The sequence below is a fragment of the Chiloscyllium plagiosum genome, unplaced genomic scaffold, assembly GCF_037043375.1.
Source record: "Chiloscyllium plagiosum isolate Xiang-an unplaced genomic scaffold, Cpla_swu_hap1 HiC_scaffold_20, whole genome shotgun sequence".
Lineage (NCBI taxonomy): Eukaryota > Metazoa > Chordata > Chondrichthyes > Orectolobiformes > Hemiscylliidae > Chiloscyllium > Chiloscyllium plagiosum.
Window position 1 is genome coordinate 45,391,266 of NW_028270158.1, and position 16,901 is coordinate 45,408,166.

General features: G+C 41.8%; 1 protein-coding gene across 1 annotated transcript; it reads left to right on the top strand.

The window, feature by feature from the left end:
• The first annotated feature begins 6,342 nt into the window (after nucleotides 1–6,342).
• bri3 (brain protein I3) lies at nucleotides 6,343–16,681 on the top strand. Its single transcript, XM_043711358.2, has 3 exons — nucleotides 6,343–6,731; nucleotides 7,282–7,414; nucleotides 16,264–16,681. Exons 1-3 carry the CDS (start codon nucleotides 6,593–6,595, stop codon nucleotides 16,394–16,396), a joined length of 405 nt encoding a protein of 134 aa, XP_043567293.1. The 5' UTR covers nucleotides 6,343–6,592; the 3' UTR covers nucleotides 16,397–16,681.
• The last annotated feature ends 220 nt before the right edge of the window (nucleotides 16,682–16,901 follow it).

Genomic DNA, 16,901 nt, shown 5'->3' on the forward strand with positions numbered 1-16,901 from the left:
GTACATCCTGAACAACCTCAATATAACATTCCAACTCCTATACTCAAAAGATCTGAGCAATGAAGGCAAGCATGCTAAATGCCTTCTTAACCACCCTGTCTATATGTGATGCAAACTTCAAAGAATTGTGCCTGAACCCCTAGTCTCCCTGTTCTGCAACACTACCCAGGGTCCTACATGTGATTGTGTAAATCCTGATGAAGGGCTCTGGCCCGAAATGTTGATTTTCCTGCTCCTTGGATGCTGCCTGACCTGCTGTGCTTTTCCAGCAACACACTTTCAACATTGTATAAGTCCTGTCAATTAAAGTCAGTTTAGAGGTGTACAGCACGGAAACAGATGCTTTGGTCCAACTCATCCATGCCGATCAGATATCCCAACCCAATCTAGTCCCATGTCCTTCTAAACCCTTTCTATTCATATACCCATCCAGATGCCTTTTTAAATGTTGTAATTGTACCAACCTCCACCACTTCCTCTGGCAGCTCATTCCATACATGTACCACCCTCTGTTTGAAAAAATTGCCACTTAGGTCCCTTTTAAATCTTTCCCCTCCCACCTTAAACCTATGCCCTCTAGTTCTGGACTCACCCACCCCAGGGAAAATACCTTGTCTCTTTACCCTATCCATGACCCTCATGATTTTATAAACCTCCATAAGATCACCCCTCAGCCTCTAATGCTCTAGGGAAAACTGCCTCAGCCTATTCAGCCTCTCCCAATAGCTTAAACCCTTCAACTCTGGCAACAATACTTGGTTTTAAATTATATTTTGGGAGAACAATTCTTATTAAGTAAGGGGTTGAAAGGTTATGAGGTGTAGGTGGGAATGTTAATTTGAGGTTACAATAACATCAGGCATGACTCCTGCAATGTTGGGGGGCTGATTTTATTTGCTTGGTCTCAACCACAACTCTCTTCCTTTGGGCTACTTATTATCCACTGAACAGTTTCTCCTGTACCTTAGACATAGAAATAAAACTGATATATTAAAATATTAATGGAAGTTTGACTATGCTAGTGTATTTGCTGCAGAAAAAGCTGTGGTTTCCTTTTGATAATCATGTGAATTTTGCGGGGCAACCTTATTTTTTTAACTATGTTGACACGCATCATTAGCCACAATGTAAATGTGGAATTGCAGTTACTGTGTCTCTTGTTTCCAGAGCTCGTCTGTTAGTAAATAAGAACCTGAGATAGGCTGCTAGTCTGCTTTGTGGTCACATGATACACTAAAGCTGTAATTAATCCTTAGCTATGTAGGTTGATAACAGACACTCTTCTTACTGTGAAAGAAAAACACATGGAGCTTTTGTCTCAGATTTTAAAACCTAGATCTTAAAAACAGGTTTGGAATTGTCAGCAGAATTAAGACTTTAAAAAATGTATTTGCTGTAAATTACATTTGTTACATTCAAAATCAAGTGCTGGAAGCTGGAGACTTTTAGATGTACTATATTCATGTACAAAGTCAAAAATCACATGAACCCAAGTTATAGTCCAACAGATTTATTTGAAATCCCAAGCGTTCAGAGACACACCTGACGAAGGAGCGTTGCTCCAAAAGCTTGTGAATTCAAATAAACCAGTTGAACTATAATCTGGTAAGATTTTTAACTTTGTTCATCCCAGTCCGACACTGGCACCTCCACATCACATTCAATACATTTGCAGATTCAATATGAAAGAGTTTAAATTTGATAGTGCAGTATAATTTTATTTCAACACAGCATGCCTTACTTTTCTAACAGTTATAGATTATATTTATGGTATTTTTATGTTTCATATCAAAGCATTCCAGCTATCTGTAAGAATAATAAGGTAGTTATGGTAGGGGATTTTAACTTTCCAAACATTGTCTAGGACTGCCATAATGTTAAAGGTTTAGATGGAGAGGATTTCTTAAGTGTGTACAAGACAATTTTCTGATTCAGTATGTGGATGTACCTACTAGAGAAGGTGCAAAACTTGACCTACTCTTGGGAAATAAGGCAGGGCAGGTGACTGAGGGTGTCAGTGGGGGAGTACTTTGGGGCCAGCGACCATAATTCTATTTAAAATAGTGATGGGAAAGGATAGACCAGATCTAAAAGTTGTAGTTCTAAATTGGAGAAAGGCCAATTTTGACGGTATTAGGCAAGAACCTTCGAAAGCTGATTGGAGGCAGATGTTCACAGGTAAAGGGACAGCTGGAAAATGGAAAGCCTTCAGAAATGAGATAACAAGAGTCCAGAGAAAGTATATTCCTGTCGGGGTGAAAGGGAAGGCTGGTAGGTATAGGGAATGCTGATGACTAAAGAAATCGAGGGTTTGGTTAAGAAAAAGAAGGAAGCATATGTCAGGTATAGACAGGATAGATCAAGTGAATCCTTAGAGTATAAAGAAAGTAGGAGTATACTTAAGAGGGAAATCAGGAGGGCAAAACGGGGACATGAGATAGCTTTGGCAAATAGAATAAAGAGAATCTGAAGGGTTTTTACAAATATATTAAGGACAAAAGGGTAACTAGGGAGAGAGAATAGGGCCCCTCAAAGATCAGCAAGGCGGCCTTTGTGTGGAGCCACAGAAAATGGGGGAGATACTAAATGAATATTTTGCATCAGTATTTACTGTGGAAAAGGATATGGAAGATATAGACTGTAGGGAAATAAATGGCGACATCTTGCAAAATGTCCAGATTACAGAGGAGGAAGTATTGGCTGTCTTGAAATGGTTAAAAGTGGATAAATCCCCAGGATCTGATCAGGTGTACCTGAGAACTCTGTGAGAAGCTAGAGAAATGATTGCTGGGCCTTTTGCGGAGATATTTGTATCATCGATAGTCACAGGTGAGGTGCCAGAAGACTGAAGGTTGGAAAACGTGGTGCCACTGTTTAAGAAGGGCGGTAAAGACAAGCCAGGGAACTATAGACTGGTGAGCCCGACCTTGGTGGTGGGCAAGTTGTTGGAGGGAATCCTGAGGGACAGGATGTACATGTATTTGGAAAGGTAAAAACAATGACTGCAGATGCTGGAAACCAGATTCTGGATTAGTAGTGCTGGAAGAGCACAGCAGTTCAGGCAGCATCCAAGGAGCTTCGAAATTGAGGTTTCGGGCCAAAGCCCTTCATCATGAAAAATGGCAGTGAGCCTGAAGCGTGGAGAGATAAGCTAGAGGAAGGTGGGGGTGGGGAGAAAGTAGCATAGAGTACAATGGGTGAGTGGGGGAGGGGATGAAGGTGATAGGTCAGGGAGGAGAGGGTGGAGTGAATAGGTGGAAAAGGAGATAGGCAGGTAGGACAAGTCCGGACAAGTCATGGGGACAGTGATGAGCTGGAAGTTTGGAACTAGGGTGAGGTGGGGGAAGGGGAAATGAGGAAACTGTTGAAGTCCACGTTGATGCCCTGGGGTTGAAGTGTTCCAAGGTGGAAGATGAGGTGTCCTTCCTCCAGGCGTCTGGTGGTGAGGGAGCGGTGGTGAAGGAGGCCCAGGACCTCCATGTCCAGGACATGGTCCTGGGCCTCCTTCACCGCCGCTCCCTCACCACCAGACGCCTGGAGGAAGGACGCCTCATCTTCCGCCTTGGAACAGTTCAACCCCAGGGCATCAATATGGACTTCATCAGTTTCCTCATTTCCCCTTCCCCCACCTCACCCTAGTTCCAAACTTCCAGCTCAGCACTGTCCCCATGACTTGTCCGGACTTGTCCTACCTGCCTATCTCCTTTTCCACCTATCCACTCCACCCTCTCCTCCCTGACCTATCACCTTCATCCCCTCCCCCACTCACCCATTGTACTCTATGCTACTTTCTCCCCACCCCCACCCTCCTCTAGCTTATCTCTCCACGCTTCAGGCTCACTGCCATTTTTCCTGATGAAGGGCTTTGGCCCGAAACCTCAATTTCGAAGCTCCTTGGATGCTGCTTGAACTGCTGTGCTCTTCCAGCACCGTTAATCCAGAATGTATTTGGAAAGGCAAGGACTGATTCAGAATAGTCAACGTGGCTTTGTGCATGGGAAATCATGTCTCACAAACTTGATTGAGTTTTTTGAAGAAGTAACAAAGAAGATTGATGAGGGCAGAGCAGTAGATGTGATCTATATCGACTTCAGTAAGGCGTTCGACAAGGTTTCCCAGGGGAGACTGATTAGCAAGCTTAGATCTCATGGAATACAGGGAGAACTAGCCATTTGGATACAGAACTGGCTCAAAAGTAGAAGACAGAGGGTGGTGGTGGAGGGTTGTTTTTCAGACTGGAGGCCTTTGACCAGTGGAGTGCCACAAGGATCGGTGCTGGGCCCTCTACTTTTTGTCATTTACATAAATGATTTGGATGTGAGCATAAGAGGTACAGTTAGTAAGTTTACAAATGACACCAAAATTGGAGGTGTAGTGGACAGGGAAGAGGGTTACCTCAGATTCCAACAGGATCTGGACCAGATGGGCAAATGGGCTGAGAAGTGGCAGATGGAGTTTAATTCAGATAAATGCGAGGTTCTGCATTTTGGGAAAGCAAATCTTAGCAGGACTTATATGCTTAATGGTAAGGTCCTAGGGAGTGTTGCTGAACAAAGAGACTTTGGAGTGCGGGTTCATAGCTCCTTGAAAGTGGAGGCGCAGGTAGATAGGATAGTAAAGTAGGCATTTGGTATGCTTTCCTTTATTGATCAGAGTATTGAGTACAGGCGTTGGGAGGTCATGTTGCGGCTGTACAGGACATTGGTTAGACCACTGTTGGAATATTACGTGCAATTCTAGTCTCCTTTCTATCGGAAAGATGTTGTGAAACTTGAAAGGGTTCAGAAAAGATTTACAAGGATGTTGCCAGGGTTGGAGGATCTGAGCTACAGGGAGAGGCTGAACAAGCTGGGGCTGTTTTCCCTGGAGTGTCGGAGGCTGAGGGGTGATCTTATAGAGATTTATAAAATCATGAGGGGCATGGATAGGATAAATAGACAAAGTCTTTTCTCTGGGGTCAGGGAGTCCAGAACTAGAGGGCATAGGTTTAGGGTGAGAGGGGAAAGATATAAAAGAGACCTAAGGGGCAACTTTTTCATGCAGAGGGTGAGCTGCCAGACGATGTGGTGGAGGCTGGTACAATTGCAACATTTAAGAGGCATTTGGATGGGTATATGAATAGGAAGGGTTTGGAGGGATATAGACCGGGTGCTGGCAGGTGGGACTAGATTGGGTTGGGATATCTGGTCAGCATGGACGGGTTGGACCGACGGGTCTGTTTCCATGCTGTACATCCCTATGACTCTGCTACATACAATGAAGAGTTTTCCTCAGATTCCAGTCCCACCTTACACAGTAGAGTGGGAGCCTTAAACAGTGTCCTTCGTTCATTAAGCCTTGGCAGTGGCTACCCCAAATTTTGTGAATCCCCCAGCATGTAGTCTTGTACCTTGTAGTGTGTCACCTTTCAAAATTGGGTCCTGGACAGCTCTTGAGTTATCTGGATCTGGGCTACTCATTGATCTGTATGTTTAAAATGGAAAGTTTTTGCCCTGTCCTCCACTCATATAGTACGCTGCCACTCTCCCATGGTTTATCCTACCCCTGCTCTTGCTTTTGTAGCCACAGCACTTACATGGCTGGTTCAGATAAGTTTCTGATCAATGATCTGACTCCCAGGATGTTGCTAGTGGGGTGGTCAGTGATGGTAAAAGTCAAGAGAAGATGGTTGGGTTCCTTTTTCTTGAAGATGATAGTTGTCTAACATTTAATGTGGTCCAAATATTGCAAACTTGGACACAGTAGGCTCCCTCAAAGAAATGATGGGAGATGGAAGGGAGCTGTTTATCTAAAACAGAATGTGGCTGGGAATGCTCAGTTTGAGATATTAAAATAGGCTGGGACTTTTTTCACTGGAGTGGAGGTGGTTGAGGGTGACCCTATTGAAGTTTATAAAATCATGAGGAGCATAGATAAAGTGAATGACAAAGGTCTTTTCCCTCAGGTGGGTAAATTCAAAACTGGGGAGCTATTTTAAGGGGAGTGGAGAAAGAGATTTAAAAGGACATGAGGGATATCTTTTTTAAATTAGGGTGTTTGTGTGTGGAATGAATTGCCAGAGGAAGTGGTGGAAGCAGGCACAGTTACAACATTTAAAAGACATTTGGATAAGTACATGAAGAAGGATGGTTTGGAGGGATATGGGCCAACCACAGGCAATGGGGACAAGTTTAGTTTGGGGTTATGGTCGGCACTGACTGGTTAGACCAAAGGATCTGTTTTAATGTTTAACTCAATAAAATCTAAAATAGAGAGCAGGGTCCCTTTAAGGACTGTTGCGGAAGTCACATTGCCTGCCGTCACGTGACAGGTATCTTGTGATTTTGTATCGAGTTGGGGGTGGGGGGAATCCCCGGAGTGCGCATGCCGAACCTGGTGTAACAATCCCCGGGAGACAGGGCGGTGATTCCCCGGGCCGTGGTAGAGGTTCGCTGTTGCCCACTCCCCAGCTCTTGGGAAACCCTCCCGTACAGAGAGGGTTCCCGTTCTGTCCTGGCCCACAACCTCGCTCCAGGGCTGAGCGACGCCTGCTGCCACTGGAGTTCCGCCGCCACTGTCGCTTTCTCTCGGCTCTTGCTTTCCTTCTCCACCCATGGATAACAAGCCCCTCTTGCAGGAGAGGCCACCCGCGTACGCTGCGGTGCCGGAGAGGGGCTACGACTACGGCCAGACCTACGGGACCATCCCACCGCCTGGATACCAGCCCCCTCCATACTCTTACCCGGCTTCAGGTGCGCCCACCCATTTCTTATTTATATCGTGTACACAGGCATAGCCAATCTAATCCTCCACTGGAGCCGCAGCAAAGTAATGGCAGGGTGTATGTAATTGCATTGAAACTTCGAAATCACCTGACCAGAAATATTCTTCACGTTTCCCCTCAGTGCTGAGAGTTTAACAGTAATTGTTTGGAGAGGCTGGGTAGGCAAGACTGTTAGTTTTGTCGTGATCAGTTGATTCTTTAAAATCGCAAATAATCAGAAATTAATTTTGAGTTTTAAACGCGCCAACATTACTTTAAATATTCTGGGGGCGTCACAAGGTTGACTGTTAAGTTAATTGATGAAACTGGTCTGTTCTTAAACTTGCTGTATGGATTCATTTTCTTTAAGGTCTGTTTTATAACTTAAATGTCAGTTATTTTGATATTGTTATTGACATTGATATTGCTTTGATATGGGATTATTTAAATGAAGATAAGGGTTTTTTGGGTGGGGAGAAGAGGGGATGTAATTACTTTATGGAATTTAATCAGATTTTGACTTTTTTTTTGTTTTGCAGGTTATGTACCTCCAGCCCCTGCAGGTATCCAGCCCCCTGTGTGCCCAGGATCAAACTACTCAAACACTTACACCATTATTCAGCAGCCAGCTGCAGCTTCAGTTGTAGTGGTGGGTGGCTGTCCAGCTTGCAGGTAACAATGATGCACTTTATTAAAAAAATGCTATGCTTCTGAATGAACTTACAATTTTGAAGAATGTGTCCTCCAGAAAGCTGTCAATTTTGAAGTGCCATGGTAAGGTTAGGAATGTTTTATGACAACATGTATGCTTCATTTGAGTTAACAAATATCATTGAATAGTTTCCTTACAGTGTGGAAAGAGGCTATTTGACCCATTGAGTGTGCACTGACCCTCCAAACACCATGCTGCCTAGACCCAGCTCTCCACCTGAACCTTGTAACCCTGCATTTCTCTTGGCTAAACCACCTAAATTACGTGCCTGTAGACAGTACAGGCAATTAAGTTAGCCAGTCCACCTAACCACTTTTTTGGACCATGGGAGGAAATTGGAGCACCTGGCAGAAACCCTCCGATACGGAGAATTGTGCAAACTCCAAAGTAGCAAAATTGCGACCTTGCACACTCCAATCCCCTGCTACAGTTTAAATTAACAGCTTCCTACCCATCCTTGTCATGGAAGATCCTCCAACCTGGGCTAAACTGCCCAGTACATTGTGCAAAGGCTCTGGACTGCAATTTTATTTTCTACTCCACCTGTTCAAAAATGTTACCAACCACTTCTGAAGCAAATGGAGCTTGAACCTGGATCTGAGGTAGGGACACTACCACTGCACTACAGGCATCTTCAAACAAGTGAATTAAGGTGTTTCATTGTCCTTGGACTTCATATTGACTCAGGGCATCCCCAATGAAAGCAGGTTATGTCCAATGGTTCCTGAACATTTTTCATATCTACCACGGAGATGGGCCCACTTATCTGGATGTCAAGTCTGGGATCATATTCTGGACCCTTGAATATCACAATTCCCCTTGAATTTATCTCAGGAATAGGGGCGAGGGGAAGCTGGGTGTTGTGGTGGAGCTGAACACCACTCAACTCTATTCCCCACCCCCTCAAATGTCACCCCACTGTACCCCCAGGCTGTATGTTGGCAGTATTCAGATGTGCCACAAACCTGTGGCCATGTCCATTACAGAATCACCTCCTGACCTCAAACTTTCAGGGATTTGTGGAGGCCTGTGTGAATTTCAGATCTTAACTGGTGATGTATTGTCCTGTATTCTATCAACAGTTGTTCTTACTGTTCATATTTGGGTAACATTGTTTGCATGTTTTGAAAGCAAGCTGTTCAGAGATGTCTGGAATAGGTGGGATTTGAATCTGCATCCTGGGTCAGGATTATACCACAAGTGGCCCTTATGGGTTATATGGATCAAAACTTTACTGTTCATTGTCCTCAACCACAAATTTACTAAACTGCTGTACAGTCAGTTCTACTGTAATGGTAGTTCTGTTCTCGTGCAATCACATGTTATAAGAAAATCATATAGCAGCACCATTTTAAACTAATGGGGCTGAAATCTCATTAAAACCAATACATGCTTTAAAACTGTGCTTTTGAAAGTGTCCCCAATTCGTCAAGTGTTAACAAACCGTGTTATAGCAGAACAGCCTGTACAGCCACATGAAGTTGTTCTATGTGACCTGTTGTCAGGTAAAAAACCTAGCAGCCACTGGCTAGTCCAGTGATACATTTAAATATTACATCCACAATGCACTGAGGAATATCAGAATTTATGCTTAATATTGTGTTTTTTTTTTAAATCTAGAGATTATTCAGCGGATGCACAAAATAGTGGCCTGTAACTCATCTCCACTAGTGTTTCAGTAAAAATGGATTAGAATTTTTTTCTTGCCTCTAGGTTGGTCCTCTAACTTCAGTTTGAAATTTTACTATTGATATGTAGCTTGTTCACTTTATACCAAACAAAATATTATTTTGTTAATTGTACGTCATACAATTTCACAGTACAATGATGCCATTTGACCCCATTATGAAGAAAAACTCAGTGGAATGAACCGTTGGCTAGTCTTTAAAAGAAACCCTGCATTGAATTTGTTTCCACTTGTATGTAAAACTGAAGTAGTGGGTGGTTTTGTTGGTGTGTTTTCCAGACTGGTGTAGGAGCCTTTGGCTTGGACTATTTCCTCCATTCTTTTAAGAAAGGCAACTTGAACACTTGCTTGCAATCCTGGTTTGAGATTTAAATTTAATGACCGGCAGTTTGATATGTTTTGTTGCTCTTTTCTAAAATGACTCTTCAAGTTCTGTTGTGCTAAGCCAGCTTGATATAGCAATATTTCTTCATGAAACTTGATTTATATAGACTCTGAAAACTCCAATTATTCTGGGAAATTTAGTTTAGGTCCTCTTCCCTCAAACCATATTAAGCTAATAGAAGTGCAAAGTCTCTCTGCAGCAGAGCAGGCTTTGATTATTTCTTCCCAACTGTATCAAAACTATGATATTATTAATTTAACACACAATATTCATTTTTGAGGCCACTGACTGCTTATAATAAAACCCTTGGTCCAAGTCATTTGGACTTTATTTACAAATAAAACATTTCCATTGGGTAGAATGAAGTTTCCCATTCTTTTTTGGATAGAAATGCAGTTAAGTGATGGTCCTGTTGAGCTGGCATCATGTACAGATTCCAGCTTTGTCAATTTGGCTTTTTTGTTAACTTGTTCTTGGCTTCACTCTTCATAAATGCAATTATCATGACCATCTTCTAATCCACAGTTCTTTTGAAGATAGGTTGCCCTGTAATTTTGTTTTCTACCTAATTGATCATGGTGCAGTTGGGTGGAATCCTCCAACTGCTAAAACTCTGGTGTCCCAGTTTCAATTGTTTCTGTATTCATAACTATTAGTGGCCAGACTCCTCTGGTACCCTCAACAAGTTTTTACCTGGTGAGCTGCATAGATGAGGAAAGGCCCAGAGTAGGTCCTCAGTTGTGATCAGTTTGGGGATAATGTGAATTGGTTGCTGTGCATCTTGGTTAAATCCACAAAAGTGTGAAGACAAACAGGCCTGCCAGAAGGCTCCTGGTTTGATTCCTGACCTCAGCTGCTAACCAAATAACAAGTTTTAAATTACCAAATCTAGTAATGCTTTGCTCCCTGATATGTCCACTTGCTGTACAATGGAATAAACACTTGCATTTACTCCATGCCATTCACAATGCATGGCATCCAACATTCTTTACAGCCAATAAAACTTTTGAGCTGCAGGGAGTTGTAATGTAAGAAACATGGTAGCCAATTTATAGACCACAAACTCCTGCAAACAGTAGTGAGATAATGATTGATAATGAAGTATTGATTGGAAGGTCAGTTGGCTGAATAGTGGGTTTCCTGTGGTGAGTGCCAGCAGTTCAATTCTCACATTGGCTGAGGTGACCATAAAGGCCTTCCCCTTGCTTGATGTGTGGTTAATTTCAGTTTTACACACCACCAGTGAGCAGCCCTATGGGTCTGGTGACTTATTGATTTTGAGTGATAAATATCAGCTGTTTTACACAGGATCTTTTACAGCTAATGTGTCCTTGATTTTTAAAATCTCACCCAAAGTCTCTACCTCTGGCAACATACCACTCCATTAGTATAACACTGAAGTCTGAAACTGGATCTTCTATCTAGATCTCATGGAGTGCAACGTGAACCTACAACCTTCTGATTCCAAGGCACATGTTATCCACTGAGCCATGGTTAGTGTGTTGTGACTGTTCTCAAGTGGGAAAACAAGTTTTGGCAATTAAAATTATTTTCCTGTTGGAATCCAATCTGGTGAAACTTGGCATGTAGGGAACTGAAACACAGCTGGCGTTCTAAAGCTTCTGTAATGGTCGACTTCCATGTAAATTTTGAGAATATATTTTACACACGTGGAATCTCACTTCTGTAAAGTGAGTAGTCAAGTTCCAACTACGACTGCATATCCTTCAGAATTCGGGGTCTATTTCTGAACCTTAGTATCCTGAGGAAAAGGGTCTGATGGAAAGGAATGTTGGAAAATGTCAGTTTAGTTTTTCTCCCTCTATCCTGTATTGATCTGCTTTCCTGTCATCATGAATTGTTAGGAGAGGTTTATACAATGTCTATTTTCAATTTCTGCACAATCTGATTCCAGTTCAGAGACTTTTATTTTCCCCAGACCCTATGGTCTTCCCTTTTTTATTTGTTTGCTCATTCCATTTCCTTTACTTTGGATCCTTTCTTGCCCTTTGTTCCCTAATTCCCTTCCTTGTTTCTCACTCCTGTTTTGCATTCCTCCTCTTCTCCTGGGCTTCTGCATCTGCGTTCCTCATGGCTCCTGTTCTCTTGCATTTTTCTTTCTCTTACACCCTCTGTCACCCAGGTGCTATCTATAGTCCCTTGACCTCTGTTGCCCACTTGTCTCCTGCTCTCCTTAACTGGTCCCCACTCCTTCCCTGTTTTGACTTGTTCCCTGCCACTGCTTCTCTCTACACCCTCCCAAACTCTGTTCCATCACACTTTTGTTTTGGCTGTTGCACGGTGCAGCTGCTCTCAAACACCATCTCTTTTGGTGTCTCAATTGCGCTCTCGTCTGACAAAAAGGATGTGACAGATTCCACTCTCTCTTGCACTGCGTCCTTCCTGTGCTCCACCACTTCTACACTCTTTTCTCTTGTCTCAACATTAGCTCTTACTGGTTCCTGCTTTCCTTCTGTTTCTTCCAAAGATTGCACTTGTGCAGTTACCCTCCCCTGCTTTCCCTGATTCCTCCTCTCAGACCTTCCCTTTCTTGTGCACTCTCCCTTGCCTAACCTTTCATTCTAGCTTTCTTATGCCTTTGCCTTCCCCCACCCCTTGCATTTTGTCCTCCTGTAGTTCCAACCCATTCTCTTTTTTGCATTATTGTGCATTCTTTACCTTCATATCCTCCCCCTCCCCCACCCCCCCATCATTCCCTTGTGCCCCCTCTGCCGTAGCGTGTGCTATGACTGTTTTATCTCTATCTCAAACGGAGACAGAGAAAATTTCCTGTTGGTCACCTGACTTCTTGGAAATGGTGCTTCAAATTGAAACCTAAAGTCACGGAGGGAATTAGTTTGCTGGCATTTTACAATGATTCACTCTGGTTGTGAATGATATTCCAAGTGCTACTTTTACTGGACCTCTTAAAATCAACATGTCAAGTTTAATCAGCACTTTGTGTAGCATTTTGTAGCTGCATTTGAATGTTTGTTTGCTTTGAGTTTTATGGCTGAGGAAAATGGGAAGTTGTCTACTATTCTTGATTTAAACAAATCTAAAATAATTTACCCTTTCCTCATATTAGAAATAATTTCAAATTTTGTTGTGCTCTCTTTCTTGCTGTGTCGCCCATGCCAGTGTTCCAATATGAATTATCTCTTCTCTCTAATGCTTTGGCTAAAGGGATTATTTTTAATCTGCCACTGAACCAATCCTTTTCATTTGACTCCCATCCAGGATAGGAAACTTCCTAAACCACCAGGTTTGATTTTTGCAGTCAAGTACTCTGACCCTTGATCTGGCTAAACTTTATAATTTTGTAATTCAATTTTTATTCACTCTAACCTTTTTTGCTCTAAAGTGAAGAAAATGTTGCTTAAATTCTGCCTGTAGCTGATGCTGGGTTACAACTGAACTTAATGCATTCAAGCAATCAAAGTTTTATGTTTAATGTGAGATCCTGTTTTCATTTTGTATATTGACTACATAGTCCAAGCCAATGGTAAAGTGACATGTTAACTGTAGAGATCTCGCTATCATTGCAATAGATTTTTCCCTTTCCAAATGTTGTTAGGGATCCCCGGTCATCCAATTGCAGTGATAACTACCAAATAGACTCAGACTCAGCAACCAATCACATTGGTTTGTTCTTTGTGAACAATCTTAGTAAGCGAAGTGCACAGATTATTTCACTCAAATTTCAAGTAAACAAAGGTTGAGATATAACAAATGGGAACTAAAAGTTAAATAAACTTTTAAAATTGTACTTTTGAAACTTATTAATTGGAAACTTGTTGATCTGCATATAAATGTTTTTAAAAAAAAGTTCATAGGGCATATAATGTTTTTTAAAAAACTGCATTTTTGGTCAAGTGTAAAAGTGCAATTTCTGCTTTTGGTTGGGAGGGTGGGATGTCACAAGCCAAACCAGGACTGACTTGACTCTGTTGTTGCCCTTGAGAAAGTGGTAAGCCATTTTCTGCAAGTGCAGTCTATATTATGGACAGCCAATATCTCGGGGAGGGAGTTTCAGGATTTTGACCAGGTGACAGTCAAGAAATTACATCTGCCATCCTGACTTGGAAATATATGTAAGGAATCTGTAAGTGGTGTTCCTATACATGATGTCCTTGTCCTTAGTACCTTCTAAACCCAATACCTCTATCAAAGAAACCTTGATCAGTTGCTGCACTGTAGGAGTGAATATTGAATCTGGTGGATGGGCTGTTCAAACAGACTGTTTTGTCCTCCCTGTTGTTAATACTCATTCTCAAAGCTGCACTGAATTAGGCAAGTTGGGAGTATTCCATCACATGAATTTGTGGCTTGTATGTAGTGGAAGTACTTGAGTCAGGAGAAGTTATTTATATAATTTCCAGCTACTGGCAATGTTCATGTAGTGATCCAGTTCAGTTTCTGGTCAAGATAAAGGTGAAGTTGTCATATTATGACTAGACTTGGGATGTCTTCTCATTGGAGATGACTGGTGATAGTTTAATCTGAGATTCACCATCTCTAAAGTGAGAAGAGGTTGAGAAATAGTCTTTTTGCGGAGACCTCAACCCATGTGGAAATTGCATCTATGCTGTTGGCATCACTCCGAATTGAAAGTCGGCCTTCCAGCCAACCTAGATTTTCCAAATACATTAAGAGCAACTAGAGAAAGAATACGGCTTCTTGGATCCGTGAGGATCATCAGTGTTGAACCTCCGGAGTGGAAGAGATACTAAATATTTTTCAGTATTTACTGTGGAGAAAGAAATAGAGGCTAGAGAACTTGGGAAAATTGATGTTTTGTAAACCGTTTGCATTACAGAAGAGGAAATGTTTGGGGAGCCTTAGAATACAAAGAGGAGGATAAATGTTGGACCTGATCAAGCCTATCCCAGGACGCTGTGGGAAGTTGGGGAAGAAATTGTGGTACCCCTAATAGAAATAGTTATATCACCTACAACTACAGGTGAGGTGCTGGAGGATTGGAGGATGGCTAACCTTATGTCTTTAGAGGCTGTAAGGAGAAGCTTGGGAACTATAGATCTATGAGCTTGACATTGGTGAGTAATTTGTTGGTGATTCTGAAACATAGGATTTACATGCATTTGGAGAGGCGAGGAATGTTTCTGGATAGTCAGCATGGTTTTGCGTGAGGGGAAATCATGTCTCAAACTTGAGTTTTCTGAGGAAGTAACCAAAATTATTGCGACCAGAGCAGTAGATATTGTTTGTGGACTTTAGTGAAGTGTTTGACAAGATTCTGCATGGTGCACTAACTAGTACAGTTAGATAACATGGGATACAGACAGCTCCCAAGGAGGAGCAGAAAGTTAGACGGCGGCTTTGCTTTTCCTAATTTTTAACTGCACATAAGTGGACTCCAGAAGCTAGTGCTAGTTTTCCTGGTTGCAATGGCAGCATACACTGACCATATCACCATTTTTTGCCCTTGCTCCTATAATTTAATGATTTGGAATTTTGTGTACATCACAAAACTGCAGAGATGGTTGCTTTGGTTGCAGCCTTCTCTTCTTTTTCTGAGAGCCGAAAGGGATGGGATAGAATCAGTTTTAAGACTAAACTACTTACAGTATCTACCAACCTGATTTTGAAATTGAATAATTTCAATTTTCTGCTGTCCTGAAACTCTAGTGAACAGCCAACTAAGGAAAATGAAGTACAAATTCTTCTGGCTCATAAATGAGTTCTGTACAATTGGAGCAGTACAGATCTGGTCTTGTACAATGATTAGTCTTGTGGTATTTGCTTGGCTCAGTTGGAAAGTGCATTCTTCTGAGCCAGAAGGTTGATTTCAAGTCCAGTTCCAGGATTTGGGGACACATGCCAGGTCCACACTGTGTGGTTAAAGGATAGGAACATGATTCAGTTTGGCTACAATCCCTTCTGAAGTCATACACATCTATTCCGTTTGCACAGGATCCTCACTTGGGTGAGGCACCCAAAGCTGCTGTGAAATTCTTCAGTTGGATCTGATTGATGTCTCCTGCATTTAGTTATCTTGATTTCATATGTCTCAATGTCCTTTCGCAATAAAAATCTGTTATGGCATTTTCAGTTGTGCCTCCAGCCTCTCATTTTCTTGTGTGAATATCTCCAGATTTCTTACCCTATATGTAAATGCTTCCTGTTATCATTCTTTTATTCATTCATGGGAGGGCGGCATCATTGGCTAGGCCAGCATTTATTGCCCAGAGGGCAGTTAAGAGTCTGTCACATTGCTGTGGGTCTGGAGTCGCATATAGGCCAGACCAGGTAAGGATGGCAGTTTCCTTCCTCAAGGGACATTAGTGAATCAGACGATCGACGACAGATTTGTGGTTATTATTGAACACTCGATTCCAGATTTTTATTGAACTCAAATTCCATTATCTGACATGGCAGGATTCAGACCAGAGTCTTTGGATTAACAGTTTAGTGATAAAACCACTAGGTCATCACCTCCCTTTAATAGCATTAGATAAAATAGTCCAGTTCAAATTTTAAAGATCATATTTGTTCTGGATTTCTTTCCGATGGAAATAGTTCACTCTAAGGCATTAAATTGTTTTAATCTCAATTTAGGAAATACAAGCCAACCTGTGTCCAATTGGTACTTGGAATTTAGTTCTATTATCACCAGTATTGCTCTGAAACTGCATGTGCATAATTTTGGCTGCAATAAAAATGGGGAATGTGGAGTGAGTTGACAATTTTTAATTTAATTGTTTTCTTTTAAACAGGGTTGGTGTTCTGGAAGATGACTTCACTTGCTTGGGTGTGCTGTGTGCAATATTATTCTTTCCAATTGGGATCCTATTTTGTTTGGCACTGCGACAACGGAGATGCCCAAACTGTGGAGCCAGCTTCGGTTAACTGGATCAAAGTGACCAGCCTATCTGTGGCCAAATTTAAATTTTTTACTGTAAATTCTCTGCCATTGTGTATAAACTACAGATGACTTGCCTTCATTCTGTGATTTAGTTTGATAGAAATTGAGATTTGATCTTTAAAAACAAAAGCATGACAATTGAATGCCTGCAAATGACTATAATTTCTCCATTATAAATAGTTCAAATGTACAGGCAAAATTTGATTCTCCATTTTACTGTTTCCTTACATTGCCCTTGAAAATGCTACAATTAAATCTGCATTCTTGTATTACTATTTTTAACTAGCCACTTTTGTCTGGTTGTTAAACAGAAGTGTCTATAATGGATCAGGAATGCCTTTGGCAACTTGGATAAGATGTGAATTGCGAGCCAGAGTTTAAATGTCATTTTGTTTGCACACACCTATCAACAGGTGAGAAAGTCTTGCATGAATGGGAGCCACTTCTTCCATTGTGGAAGAACTATCCAGTTAGTCCCATTATCCCTTG